General features: G+C 37.7%; 1 protein-coding gene across 1 annotated transcript in view; it reads right to left on the bottom strand.

The window, feature by feature from the left end:
* spon1a (spondin 1a) overlaps nucleotides 1–16,292 on the bottom strand; it is a 108,299-nt gene that overhangs the window by 61,678 nt on the left and 30,329 nt on the right. The window contains 1 exon segment of the mRNA XM_043264165.1: nucleotides 11,168–11,316. Coding sequence (XP_043120100.1) covers nucleotides 11,168–11,316 — 149 coding nt within the window.

A 16,292-nucleotide genomic window follows, 5' to 3' on the forward strand; every position in this document is an offset into this window, starting at 1 on the left:
CACGGGAGTGAGTTCTGGTGAGTCAGCTACTGGTGGGCGTCCATCAGGCAGGCTTGTCATAGGAGCATCTGGTGTCTCTGATTGTGCCGTGGACGGCAGCAACATTGACTGGCTGAGAAGGATGGTGGAATTCTGGAGGATACTGGGACGTTTGGCGTTGGGAAGGTGATAGGAACTGTTGGAGTGGTATTTGGAGGTCCTTGGCGTGGAGTGAGCTGGGGAGACGCAGTGTGTTCCAGCAGGAGCTAGATGACAAGGCATGGAACTAATTCAACGTTAAAGTTGGGGAGGCCTACTACCCTCCATACACAGGACATTTTTTAAGAAGACTCACCTAGAGCCTACCACTCAAAACTGCAGTCTTGAGAGAGCAGAGATCTCAACTCTGTGTAGCCAGAGGAGACTCAACAGCACTTGCCTATGGTCGAGCTCTTGGAGAGGATGCCTCAGCATTACAACTCTCTAGATCGAAAGCAGGCTTACTACACTCCACACAATAGACATCTTATAAGGAAAAATTAACCTAGAGCCTATCGCTCACATACTATTCCAGAGGAGTTCTAGTTAGTGAAGGCCTCTGTAACGAAAGGAGGCCTGACAACACTCATCAAAACAGCCAAGCTCTTAGAGTGGAGGCCATAGCATGATGACTCTCTGGATTGAGAGGGGGTCTACTACAGTTCATACACTTGACTTCTTGCGGGGAGGTTCGCCTTCGACTTCAGTTGAGTTCTGGTGACACTCTGTGAATTATCAAGCACTAGGAGAGGAGGCCTCAGCATGATGACTGAGAGTAGGCCTACTAGACTCCACATGCTGAGATCTTGTAAGGAGGCTCACCTGGGGCCTACCAAGCTGAGGCCATAAAAAATTCTCAGCAGTAGGGGAGGTCTACAACACTTGCAGTGACCATTTCATGGGGAAGAACCCTTTATTGTTATGCTTTGCCCAAAAGCAAACCTCAAGAATCCCCTGAAATAGGGAGCGAACCTGAGTTCAATTATCAAAATCTGCTCGAGGCCCACAGTGTAGGAAAGACCCTGTTCAAAGAAGCGATGGACCCAGTGCCCAAACTGGACCCAGTGCGACCTATGGAGACACATCTGGCAGTAGTTTTCATACTACTAAGGGAATCAATCTCTAGAGAATGTCCTTGCTAAAACCTCAACCACAGTGCCTCGGCAGTGCACGCTGATTTCATACACAAACATTTTTTTCCCTTGAGGAAAAAAAAAAAAAAAAAACATTTCATAGTCGCAGCAGTGATCTCTTACTCAAAAGGGGAAGAGAAGGGCTTCTGAACCTTGAGCAATAAAGCAATACATATAGGAAGTGCAGGTGAAGAAATGGTGAGCTCGTCTCCAACCCGTCCACCAGATTCATATGCATTCTCAATCGCCGCCATCCCTCAGCAGCAGTAGGACCAAAACCACAAGCTCACAGGCACAGAAACACTACGCAAAGTGTGCATGGGGGGGTGGAGCATTTGCAGTGAGGGGGGCATGATGAGGCCCCTCGAGAGAACCACCCATAAACGCTGCGCATAATGAATTCATTCATAATATGCGTGACGACAAAATGCTTGTGCAAACAATATGATTGTGCAACTACTTTTCCAAAGCTCTTTCCAACGTCCTTCACGTCTACCACCTCAGAGGAAAACAGGTGGAGCGTTAAACCCTCTCTTCAAGGAAAAGAGACTGAGGGGTGGGCTTTGAAACTAGAGAGCGTGTGCTAGATCTGGTGGGAAAGAAGGGAGATAAGGGAGCACATTCTCCATTCCCTTCACCAAATCCATCTGTGATTCCCTCAAGTGCAGCCTCTGCCCAGCCTAGACAAAGGGCAGGGCTGGTTCTGTGGGGAACACTGGTGAAGGCTACCTCTTCAAATCAAGACCTTTGAGAGCAAAGCATACATAAATGCCCTTAAGAGCTGATTCTGTGCGCTCTGCTCTCAAGAAGACAACACACAAACTGTGTGTATCCATAATGTAGTACAGGGAGTGAAGAACACACAGCCTGAGATTTCTATGTTTGTCTTCACTTGTATCAGAAAATAAATAGTGATAATGGACAGACAACATGAAATAAGTGTTTCACCACACATGCTTTTGTGCTTCATAGTCTCTACGTCATCCTGTCCGTGACATCTCATTCATCCATTGGACTGATTACACATGTGATTTAGAACGTGGTCACACAGTAGGCATTCCTGAAATGTTGCAACTCAGCTCGAGTTCCTAAAGGGGAATCATACACTGCAAAAAAGGGTTTTCTAGCCTAGAAATTGTCTCGTTTTCAAAATATCAAAACAATTCTTAAATCAAGAAGGATTTTCTAGACAAGAAAAAAATATTGTCATGTTTTCAGCAAAAACAAGCCAAAATTAAGTGAGATTTTACTTGAAACAAGCAAAATAATCTGCCAGTGTGTTAAGAACAATAAAAATCTTGTTTTCTGTTTGAAATAAGAATATTTTTCTTACTCCACTGGCTCTCTGTAAGAGCGTGCTATTTCAGTCGAATTTCTACATTTTTCAACCAGTTCCACATGATGTATTATGCTTTGAAAACTGCTTGGTTTTCAAAAGACATTTAACTTGGGTTTATCTTAAATTGTTTTCGAGCTTGTTCTGAGCAAAAAGTTTTTTGTTTGTTTGTTTTTATTGTTTTGACTGTTTATACTGACAGTCAAGAGTTTGGCTATTGGCTCTGGATAAATTTTTAGGGGTTTCTTCACAACCTTTCATCAAAATGCCCATCTCTGAAATGACTTTCCTTTTAGACAGGCATCAACTCTCTCAGTTTTCATCTCCCTGTAATATAGAGACCATTTCTCTTCAGCGAATATTGATTGAATATTCTGTTTCCCATTACAACAATAAAATGGCAAACAAGTGTTGTTTCAAATTGACTTTAACAGTAACAAGAGATCTGTGTATCTTTTTGGCTTAAAGCACAAAATACCTATACTTCATCTTACAAAAACAGCCCTTCAAAGAAAAAGACCTTACCAGATATGCAAACATGCAGCCCTAACATATGGCCATGTGGCATTTGGGTAGGGAATTACACGGGTGAGAACACAAACAATCACGCTCTCATTGCTGTATGAAAACTGGGACTCTTTAGAAATAGTAGAAGCATAAAGGTTTTGGAGGAAACATTAGTGTTATCTCAGCTGAATGAGATGGATCCACCGAAGCATGGAGATTTTATTTTCCATTTACTCCCCCACAGAGCGTCAACAATGACCTGAAAATTTATGAAAAACATTTCAGCACACAATGACAACTAGCAACGGCCTCTAGAGGGGAAGCATATCATGATGAGCTGCGGTGCAGGAAATTGAGAAGAAAGACCGCTTATTTATCAACAGGCTATGGCTCTTTATCAACACAAAATGGAGAAATTCATACAAACCAGACAGAAGGTTGGACAGATGGGAACACAGATATAAAACTTCTGAGATGCTGTGGCAGTCTGAGGCACTCAAAAATAAAGCCATCATTTACAAGCCATCTCTACCACCACACCTGCTTGGCCGGGCACGGATATTTCCACACAAATACTTCGGGAAGGAAGACTCTAGCCTCTCATCCACACACACACACACACACACACACAAACGCTAAGCCCTGGCTGAATTTTCACTGCAAACACAAAGACTATTTCTGTTCATGTCAGCATTCCCTGGCATTTTCTTGCTTCACAGTTCAAATTCATCATAGCTGATGGTTCACCTTTGCCAGGACCAAGACAGTAAAGAAGAAACTAAAATATTTCAAAACGTACTGGAACAAAAGGGGATAAAAGAGGATTAAAAATACAAATGAGTAATATCTAAATATCTAAAATGTTTATTCTGGATGAGATCAAATGAAGGGCAACAACCCCAGTAGCCTTAAATATGTTTTCTTAAATTTTCCATAAGACATCACAACAATGTCTTGACCTGTGTGTATATTTGCCAAGAATAAAAAGACTGTAATCAGGAAATAAGTATGAATGCTTGCTTTAGACTTTCAAGCACACACATAAATGTGTTTCTTTTAATGGGCTTTGCTGTCTGATACAGACATTTGTTGAATTTAATAAATGACCCCAGACACCACACAACAAGCAAACCAGAAGTACCCCAAAACTGCAACTAACACCCAGCAAGAATCAGAAAGATAAGACTGTTCTACAAACCAAAGGATTTTAGTAACGCAATTTTAATTTCCTGAATATTCATTATTGCTATATTTAGCTAATTGTTACATTTTAGTGTCATAAGAACACCTGAAGTGTTTCCTGTGTCACCAATTTAAATTTCATATGCAAATCACCCTGCTAAAAGACAAAGGATGATAAACTTTCCCTTGGAAAATACAATTTCTCATTGTCTCACACCCCTCCTGAGGGTGTGATACCTTCATGCTTTAGAAGATCACTGTCTAAGAACACAGCAGAGATACTTCTTCAGGGAGAGATTCTTACTCTTGAAGAATTAGAAGTTAGTGAAGATGATGCTGAGCTAGTAGTCTTCAAAGGACCCCTAAGTTTTCACCAGACTGCAGCCTTGTCTTTTCACTCATCAAAGACCTTCTGCATCAAACCAGGGTTCTCTCGTCAACAAAACTTCAGCAGAGCTCAACTGCAGCCCTCAAAAAATTGCATCAGTGTTATCTGTAGCAAATTAGTTTAAAAGTAAAATGCATGTAAAAATGAAATTAATAATAATTAATTATAATTATTCACATCAGCCACAGGAAATATTAAAATCAACTAATCTATGTGAACATTTAACTCTAAAAACTTTCTCACAGCAATAATGCATTAGAGCATGTAGTAACATCAGAAATCGTATCAGTGACATTGATTTCCCCTTGTTGTTTTTGAGCAGAAGCCACGTGAATTGGTGCACTGCATTCATGTCAGGTGGCAAGATTACTTTTCACTTTGAAGAGACATGCTAGCCAAAAAGTTGACTAATAGTGATCAAGGATTGGATAGTTTCGAACTTGATGTGCCAGGAAAAATGATTGGAATTTTTTTTTATAAATTGTGCACACAATTAACTAAAACGTAGATATGATTACTATTCCGTTCCCTCGATTTGCTAAATGGTGCACACGATTTATTAATTCATTCCCTCATTTAAAAATAAAAACATTGTGTACTTGTTTAGTAAATCAAGGGAACAAATTAGAAAACTGTGTAGACAATTTGAAGGAAACCGAGCATCGAGTGATTTAGCCTACTTTATTTTATGCCTGTCATGTGCAGGGCTCTTTTCTACTGAGCATGCAAAAAAAAAAAAAAAAAATTGTGCATTTATTAACAATATTTATTAAAAACGTCCATGCAGTTACTATGTCATTCTCTCGATTTGCTAAATTGTGCACACGATTTACTAAATGGTTCCCTCGATTTATAAATGAATGAATAAGTAAATCATGTACAATATTTAGCCTACAAAATGTATTGCATGTAGTCACATCCATACATGTCTGTTTATCTAACTTTAGCTAACTTTAATTTAGCGCATTACCTGTATTTAAGTCGTTATTACTTAAACAAAACAACCCAGCTGTTGTTTGATTGATATTACTTTAAAAGCAAAATAAATTAAATAAAATATAAAATGTTGTTCTTTGATACATACTCACACATACAGTATATAAAGCAGAAAGTGAATGCAGCTATGGAAAATGAGTCGATTTATCACCTGAGCAAACCATCAACCGTCAGCTTATGTTAAACTCATTTTTTATTTAGAAGGTGTGATGTTTAAGATGAAGTTGTGAAGTTGCGTGCTGATTCTGACTCTCACGTGAAAAAGAGCAACATGGCTTGCTACAACTTTTGAGTGGTGACGTGTTTGGAGTGGATGTCCAAGAGGCAAGAGAGAGTGAAGGTTACGAAGTACTGAGGTCTTTTAACTTCTAGCAAGGTCTCACCTCCAGGGTGGCAGTGAGCCAATGGTACCTATAACTATTGCAAGGAAAGTTCACAACTTATCTTTCAGCATGGTATTTCGAGCATCTGCTTTTAAAGATTCTTAAAGTGCTTGTATGTTGCAGGTATCAACATACAACTTACAACTATCATTTAGGTCAACAAAAAATGAATTTGTAGACGTCAAAAGTTGAGGTTACGTTAAAGAGGGCACAAATCATGCTTATATTGAATCTTGCTTATATTCTCATCCTCTATTCACTTCATTTCACCAAGGATTCATTCGCAAACAAAGCACAGTTCAACACAGGTTTTTCAGAAAGATTGAAACGTCTAAAAGATGATGCTGTTCTGACTGCATTGGAACCGACATGAATGTTGCACCTCACAGTTGCGAGCAACTGTTTTTATTACGTGGTTACTATTTGTTTTGTTTTTTATTACATATTGTTTGATATGGGCTGAGTATTATGTGTTTTTTAGTTAAATCACAGCAGCATCCATTTGTCAAGGAAGTAGGCTGTCAAACACACCGGCCGTCAAACACACAGCGGTGGGTGATTACTTCTGAGTCTATAATCTGCTACACCTATTCAAGCAGAGTCTTCTGATGAATTAAAAGATGAGTTAAAACAGGACAGAACATAGCCTTTTATTTCTTCTTTTTGATGTAAACATTTTGATAATATTATGGACATCAGAGAACAGTATAAAATGAAAAAAAACCCAGTAATAATACATTCATTTTAGCAGTGAAATCCATGTTCATTCAGATATTTATTTTGTTTGTTTGGATTTTTTTTTCAATGAACTATACGATGTCATTTTCTAGGGGCAGTATGTGTTTGTTTCAAAGTGAGATTTAATGAGAGGGAGACACTCTCTGCATTTCATCAGGTCGTAAAGTCTGTCTAGTTACTGTGATAACCAGATGTCTTTTCTGTCCTTTTGGTTTATTTGCATTTGGTGGAGGTTTCCATAGACCCTCATGTTTGGCTTATTTGGTGATCAACCGATCTGTCACCAAGCCAGCAGAGGGAGCTCTTACCTCTGGGTGATCTGCGATCACTCCCTCTGCTGCTACTTCCTGTCAGAGGACTATAAATACTGCAGCAAGCCACTCAACTGCAGGTTGCATTGTTTCGCCTGTTGTATTGTAGTTATATCGTTCGTGGATTATTGTTTCTGGTTTTGACCCTGTCTGTATTCTGATTCTCTGATCGTTTGCCGCCTGACCTGACCTCCGCCTGTCTCTGGATTTTGTTATTGCCTCGCCTCCTATATATCTGTTAGCCCTGTTCGACGCCTGCCTGTTATGACCATGCCTTCGTTTAATAAAAGCCTGCACATGGATCCGCACGCCTCAGACCCTTCACACGTGACAGAATGCAACCTCACACCAGGATCCATGTGCAGGCTTTTATTAAACGAAGGCATGGTCATAACAGGCAGGCGTCGAACAGGGCTAACAGATATATAGGAGGCAAGACAATAGCAAAATCCAGAGACAGGCGGTGGTCAGGTCAGGCAGCAAACAATCACGGAATCAGAAGACAGGCAGGGTCAAAACCAGAGACAATAATCCACGGGCGATCTAACAACGAAACAGGCGAAACAATGCAACCTGCAGTTGAGTGGCTTGCTGCAGTATTTATAGTCCTCTGACAGGAAGTAGCAGCAGAGGGAGTGATCGCAGATCACCCAGAGGTAAGAGCTCCCTCTGCTGGCTTGGTGACACGATCAAAGAGAGTAAGGCTGATGGTACATAGGGCAACTTTTTTAGCCTTTTAACTTTTTTGAACAATGTTGCCTGAGCAATTTTCTATTGAGAATGGGTGACAAACTGCCAACTGACGGCAAAATTGCTCAAAAGTTACCAGTGTATTATCAGCCTAATTATAGGCTATAGTGTTAGGCTGTGAAGTATACAGCAGAGTACCAAAATCATTGGCATTGTTACAACCACTGGCAGTTAACTCATTCTTTAAATTACAGAATTTAACTCCTGATTTAATGTGGTTAAACTGGATTATGGGAGATAACTGTACTCATTTTTAATTCCAAAATGTGTGTGTATATATATATATATATATATATATATATATATATATATATATCTCACAAAATATGACTGCTCATGCTGTGATAAACCATCCACCAAAGGTGTTACCCTGCCTATTGCCCAAAATACATCCACAGTTTCGGAGAATGGATAGACAGAAAATGTCCTCTGACAATAAGTGAGACTTCATTTTAATTTGGGGTAATTCAAAATAACAAATTCTTTTAAAAGCCACTTGAAAGTTTCATGAAATACTACAGGCACTGGATGGAAATGAACATAAATTAGACATCTCAGACAGATGGTGCTTCTATTCTGCTCGAGAGAAGGAAAGATGTCACATTGTGGCGTTCCCACCCGCTGTCTCACAGTGCCAAACACCCCCCCACATTCATCTCTTCTAACTCTGGGCTCCGACCAACTGATTCATTTCGATCTAGGTGGTAATAGCACATAATGATTCCTTGATTTAAACACTGCCATTGTCAGACTGATTCCTGTAGCTCAGAGAATGGCAAGTTTACTAACTGTCAACAGTGAGAACAGATTTCATTGAGTCCGCTGCATTCAAATTGGTCTGGAGGGACAATATTAATTTATAGCAAAAGTTCATTGAACTGTGGGGATAGTAATAGTAAATGTACTATTAACTATGAACTGAATGAACAACATCAACGTTGACTTTGAAGAACAGGCAGAACCTTTGCAACAGCTTACAATTTAACATAAACCATTTGATCAAAATGACCTTTTGAGTACTTATGTGTTGCTATGTTGTATTTGCTGTTAAAATACATGCAAGTAATTAAAAAGTAATTACATTGTTGGCCTTGCCCCTACCAGTTTGCAAAATTACATCACAATAGTTCAATCGTTGGTTTCACTTTAATTATATCTACCAATACTTGAATGCTTTTTTTATGTTAATACGATAAAGCATAACTATTCAACTGACAAATTAATTTCTTTCTAAATGTCAAACCTCCATTTACAATAGCGTGGCATATATTTAGACCATTCTATTACAATAAAGCGTGACTGTCATTTTATTTGATCTGTTTAAAAGTCTAAATGCCAGATTTAACAAAATTTTAGCAGCTGACCAAACACGTTTAACCAATACTCATATCCCAACATGGATCCGTCCAGCTTTCTACCCTCCAGGAGGATTTGTTTGCTATCTGAACCATGAAAACCCAGGGAGAATAATTATCGGTTCATCCAACTGTATACAGTCCTGCTTACAACATACTCAAGTGCCAATGCAAGCGATATGGCTCAAATAATAGATCTACTGGAGTGCTGGCACAGAGATACAGTAGCTCCTTCAGGGTTTCTATCATTTGCTCAGATGAGTTGAAGTATCTTTGGTGCACTGACTTGACAACATAATTATCACAGTGACATTTCCAACCATGTCAGCCAATGTCATTTGGATGCTTGAAATTCATCAATCTAATGGGACGATGCACAGAATGTGTTTTTCACAATGCATATTTGATCAAAAAAGCTTTATAAAATAGCGCCTTCCCACTCTTAGTGAGTCAAAAGCAACAATAGATAGAAGAGAAAAAAGTGAGAACTAAGACTCAGAGGACTGACTGCAATGTTGATAAGTAATGTTTTAATTACTGCAACTCTTTTAGTGTAAATACAACAGAAGAGCCATTTGCCAAACCTAATATATGCCTATGTCAACACTGATTTCCATTAGAAAAATAAAATAATTAAAAAGAAAATTATAATATATTATCTCATTTTAAATAATTCAATTTAAAATCAACTGAGCAGAAACAAACTATAATAATCAAAGCAATTTGCTGTATTGAGTAGGGGAAATTAAACATTACAAATTATTAAACTTGTTAACTTATCAAAATTTACATCAACTGAAATTTTGTCAGCTTTCTTTATGATTATGATTGCGTTAGCAGAAAAGGCCGATCATTCAGTCACAATGACATAAATAATAAAGCGGTGAATTAAAACTTATCATTATCCATTTCAAGTATAATGTACATGATATACATGATGAAAAAATAGCCTCACCTATTACCATGTCAAACTGAAAGAGGTAGCATACTCAATATTTTTGCCAACACAATGCATTATATCTCAAATGTCTTAGAGAGGATTAAATTAATTAATTAATAAAAAATATATATGTATATATATTTAAAAAAAAAACTTGCATGCAAAAATTGTGACAGACAGATCATTTTATCACAAAAAGAACCTCCATGGTAATGTTGCAACATGTCACTCTACACTAACAGGGAAGATTAAGTCTTAACACTGATTTATACAAAGCCACTATCAAACTGTTATATTATACTCTTGTAGCTTAACTATTGTAAGAGAGATAGCAAATGGAAGTGCAAGAGGCCTGATTATTGAAACAGAACTAAGTTCAATCATCTCCCTCATCCTCTTATCTTCTATCCTTTCCGTGTCAATTCTCAGCTGATCTTGCAAATGGAAATGCATTGTGCCTACCGGGAGCCAAACATCTGAGCTTTTCACGAATCTCCAAGAGCATCTGCACGCTCTACTGAACTTAGAGAATAGGCAGAGAGCTTGTCAGTTGCAAAGGTCTTTTCTCGATGCTCCTCACAAAACGACCTCAACAGCAGGTAATTATGATGCTCCAGTGGAGAGCTAATGTAATGATCAACCCGATCCATTTCAGCTCTATTTTATCATTGCACCTCCACAGACACGGTTTCTAATTCCTATTATTATTCTTATCAAAGTTTTTCAAGGACAAAGAGGATGATGCCAGCACTGTTTACACTCAGGTGACTTATGATTAAAGCATTATGTATTTGGAACCTCAGCATTACAAATTGAGTTCGTCTTGGAATACATGGAAACATTAAAGTTGTGGAAAGATATTAATCCTAGATTTGAAAAAAAAGGGAAAAAAACTATCCAGGCAGGATTTCGAACACACTGGTGAACATTAAGATTTCATAATACTTTTCACATATACTGCACAACACAAAAACATTCCTTCACAAAGGAACTGAAATTTCATAAACATGGAAAAATTCCCAAATAAACCTAAAACAACTACATCATAATATTAGGATTCACATTATGGCTAACTATGGACAAGAATTCGATAACTACAGTTTGGGTACTTAATAACTCTGCATCCTTACCTTCTGACGAATCTCCTCCTCCATCTTGACTGGTGAGCCCAGTTCAGCAACCTGTTTGACGCCTTCACTGGCATAACCTCCATATTCCCACAAAATATAGTTCTTTGAATGGGAAGCTCCAATGAGGGCAGACCAGTGATTGGCTCTCCCTGTGAAGATACACAAGTTCCAGTTTCAAACGGGTCTCATAAGAAATTTACCTCAGTGCACTTTTTTGTGCAACAATCTTTTTACTTACCTTACTACACGTTTCGCCACAGTTGCAAAAAGAAATGTCCACTGAGTGGTGCTAAAACACAGGTTCAATACGTAAACCCTGTTATGTTTTATTATGTTGATGTAGGTACATATTGCAGTCTTTTATTACACATCAACAGAAATGTATCGCAACGTATTCAGGAAATATGCCCTACACCAAATCCCACCTAAACCTAACCAATAGTGTTAACACAAGCAAAATGAACATAAAGGGCATTTGTTGATGCAACCATGTAATTTCAACTTCCTTTTACATGGATTTGAACTGTTTTGTCAAACCATAGTTGCATGGGTTTCCATACTCTGTGAGCTACTGAACAAACCTAATTTCTATGAAAACCCATAGATATGTGTGATGCTAACATTCAAAAGTATTATTTTTTTAAATATCCCAGCATATTAATATTGTTTATTGTCATAATATGATATTCATCAAGTGATTGTTTAAAATTTTGCTTTATTAATCGAAACTCTGTAAACGTGTGGGAGAAGATATAAAAGGAGAAAACTGCACTGATATACTTATTTATACGTATTCCGTGTCTTGCTTTTTTCTGTAAACAAAACTGGGTTCTTATGAGACTTTATGAGAAGATCATGAACATAATCTTACCGGACTATGCCATGCACTGGAACACCACTCTGACATTTGTGCATGTGACAGTTTATAAAGTTGTAATTTTTCATATTCAGATTCATCACTTCATTTCAGAAGGTCTTTATTAACCTCCTGGAGCCATGGGAAGCTCTTTTTATTAGGGGCTTTACTTTGCTTTAAAAGCTGGACCACTGGAACTGCCATTAAAAAGGCTTAAAATAACTTTTTCTTTTTTAACATAACTTTAGAACTCTGTCTGTGTATGCATATCTTATTTTCCATAATAAGTATTCACTCCAAAAGTATCCTAACATGTACTTCTTTTTCACAAGGGGCTGCATTTATAAACGAAAGGGCTGTCTCAATTGCAAAATCCTTCCATTGTAGTGAAACATTCAAAAAGCCTCACAAGCACTGCAAATTGATGCTCACTAAGTTTCCTTAATTGAAAATCTGATGCAGATTTTTAATCATACAGTGGTGTGAAAAAGTGGTGTGAAAAATCATTGTCCTGCTGCAGGCTTCAGCTTGAGGTCATGAACTGGTGGCCAGACATTGTCCTTCAGGTTTTTTTTGGTAGACAGCAGAATTCATGGTTCCATTTATCACAACAAGTCTTGCAGGTCCTGAAGCAGCTAAAAGGCTCTTTCCTATGGTGGAGTCATGACCACTGACCTTAACTGAGGCAAGTGAGGCCTGCAGTTCTTTGTATTTTGTTGTGAGGTCTTTTGTGACCTCTTGAATGAGTCGTTGCTGCACTGTTCGTTTGGCTGGCCACCCTTGGTAAGGTTCACCGCTGTTCCATGTTTTTGCCATTTGTGGATAATGGCTCTCACTGTGGATCGCTGGAGTCCCAAAACAGTAGAAATGGCTTTATAACCTTTTCCAGACTGACAGATCTCAATTACTTTCCATTTGTTCCTGAATTTCTTTGGATCTCAACATGATGTCCCTATGCCAAGCATAATACAACTGACAAACTATAACGGTTTGGCTTAAAAATCTCCAAATGCGTTCTACTGAAGAAAAAAAAAAGTCACCTACATTGGGCCACTTCCATTGGGGTAAGCAGACAGACATCAACTTTTCATTTTGGGCTATCCCTTTAAAAAGGCATTAGGTATTGGGAAAAGAAAATGAGAAATAATTTGATGAATTAATTATAAAACAGGTACTGACACAAAATGATACGTGGAACAGATTGTATAGAACCTGGAACAAGCTGGAATAAAACTTGTGTTGCCTGCACAAAAAGTGCTATCAAGCAGATATTTATTTATTTCTTTATTTTTATTAAAACACTGTGCTACAATAATCATTAAAGTTGAACTACAAGCATGAAAAACAAAATCCTGCTTTTCAGCAAGAGAGGAAGCCTCCCTCCATTGTGCAGTAGCAGTGTGAAGCTTTAGTGGATCTTTGTGTCCTGTGTGCAACTATTCCATGATGCCTTCCACAAATGTCACATAAATGGTTTCCACCTCCCACAAAATGGGGTTCTACCGCAGGGGCCGGCCAAAAAACACTGAAATAGCTCTATCCAGGGCTTTTTTTGAGTGTGTGTCCTCGATTTGTCCCCTTAGCCCAGCCTTTAAATGGCAAGTTCAACCTTACCACAAACAAATTCTGCACTTCATAGGAATATTGTATTAGATTATGGAGCTACATTATTCACTAGAAATGACAGACAGTTCTTCTCAGAAGACTGAAAAGACTTTCACAAATGACACATCCTATCTATAAAAAAAGTTATGAAATTACTTCACTTCTCTTTCAACTTCATAATGTCCTGCTCTAATGATAAAGTCACCTTGTAGGAAAATCTCTACCCTGAGGTATTAAGTTCCAGAGATCCCAGTCTGGGCCTTTAAAGCCCTCAATCTAATTTCTACTCACCAATTTAAGCTATTCTACAGGCATGACAGAGTGTTCACACTGGCTCTGTGAAGAACTGCTTACCACATCCTCTCTGTGCCGCTAATCTGCTCAATCCGTCAGACCTGTATCAAATCTCACTGATGCACTCTGATGTTCCAATGCTTATTTTCACATGTCCTTGCCCTGCCATCTCTCTATTGCTCTCTCTCTCTATATATATATATGCTTCAAAAAATATGTTCATGTATTTCCCTGGAGGGAATGATCGTGAAATGAAGCTTTATGAATTTTATAAGTGTAACACACTCTCAATTGACAATTGATTTGTTTTTGGCAAAATGTATATAACATTTCTAAACATATATATTATATAATATATATATATATATATATATATATATATATATATATATATATATATATATATATATATATTCTTTCCAAGTTGGCAGTTAGATTAAGTGGTTATTTGCGTATTGTTTATTAGCTTGCATAGCACTAGCACACTCACTGTTTGCTAGCACTTAAATAAAGCACATATTTCTGTGATATTCTCATCCTGCAATCCTATCAAATGCTTAACCTAACTTAACAACTGACCATAAGAAGCAAATTAGGAGTTTATTGAGGCAAGAGTAGTTAATAGGTAATAGTAAGAATTAGTCCCCAAAGAAAAATGGGACCAATTAGTCCAAATTTACTACCAATTTGCCAAACCTTAAAATTGTTGGTGACATTTAAAATACCTGTTTCTTCTTCACTATCCACATGCATTCTAGTTACTCACTGCCATTCTTTTCAGGACAAACATGCCTTATTTCTATGCAAATTGTGCTCATGAGAAAGTTCTTTATTAACAAAGACAACATTGTACTACCACCATTACCTGAATCGCAACAATTAATTAGCGCTGCTATCAAAGCAAGGGTCATTTACGATCATCAGCACTGCTTTCCAAGGAAAAGTGTATCAAAATCCCTTACTCCATGTATTGAAAATAATTTTGCAAATAATCTATGCAAATAATTAAGCCATTAGCACTGCAGGCATGTTATTTTTATCATTAGTATTTTTTTTTTCCTCATATGAGAAACAAAGTAAAAAAATACGACTGACTGATGTGCTTCAATCATTTGAAAGTAGCATGGGAATAAATGATAATATGTGCTTTTGGCTATGATTAATTAATGTTGCTGTGTTTACGGAGTAATTTATGCAAATACATCAAACTGAGATGATAATGACTGCATATATTCCAGATGTCCACATCAGCATGCTTGCGTGTTTTCTTTTACACAACTGCTCTAGGATACATGTAATTATACTAGCACATGGATTTTTTTTGCACACTTGATAATCGTAAAAATTCCATGTGTTTATCTACTGTATGTGTGTGTGTCTGTTTACTCGTATGTCTTTCACTGTTTCCTGAGCCCATAAATTAGGGCACCACACTTTCTTTATCAGGTTCATCTAGCTCCCAGAGTACATTCTAATCAGAGTATTGATCTGAGCTGCAGAAGCTCAAGTGGAGAGTGACTCTAATCCCCAGGCTTAATTTACTCCCAATGAGACACTCTCAAGGTTATCCACACCAAACACAAAAGACAAGAAGAGAGGACAGGCACTAAAAGAAAATAATGAGGGAATTATTGCACAGATATTAAATATTTCACATCTAAAGTAATGTCTGTTGCAAGATGTACAACATTTGTGTAGTTATATAAGTAGATAGAGCCTAAAGTTTTATTTCATTTATTTATTTATTTTTTCTCTCTCTACTGCACAAATTAAAGTTGTCAGAATGTTACGTTGCTTTCAAGGGGCCAGCCATTGCTATACAGGATGTTCTCTTAGCACTTACTGGCAGTTACTAGGGTGTTCTGGGTAGTCTCTTACTGATCAGTATGCGAGTTCTCAGGTTTGAAACGTTCATATTCCATTAGAATTTAGCTAAAGCTTTAGAAAGTAAAAGCACCACTCTGCGATGTGGCTAAAAAAGATCACAGGTTTTGCACACTGGGCATGTCTAGTTCAAAGTGACAGCTGAAAAAGGTGGGTCTAACAGGCTTATTTGTGTATTTGAAAAAAAAAAAAAAAAAAAAAAAAAAACAACCACCAAAAAAACACATTTACTTCTATGTGTACATCCACAGAGAAACAATATGTTTGAATTTTTGGCCACTAAACGTTTTAGGACACTTCATCCAACAGCTTGCACTTTATGCCCCAGACCCCTTTCCAACAAACTTGGTCAATAGATAATTTATGTGTAAGTCACAAATAAAACATGGAAAAATGTAACATACTTAGTTGGGTAACCCCCATGATTTGTGGCATCATTTATGTTTTGCTCCAAACTTTAAATGGCTTACTTCTCACTGTGTCTGC

Source organism: Puntigrus tetrazona, chromosome 18 (assembly GCF_018831695.1).
Source record: "Puntigrus tetrazona isolate hp1 chromosome 18, ASM1883169v1, whole genome shotgun sequence".
Lineage (NCBI taxonomy): Eukaryota > Metazoa > Chordata > Actinopteri > Cypriniformes > Cyprinidae > Puntigrus > Puntigrus tetrazona.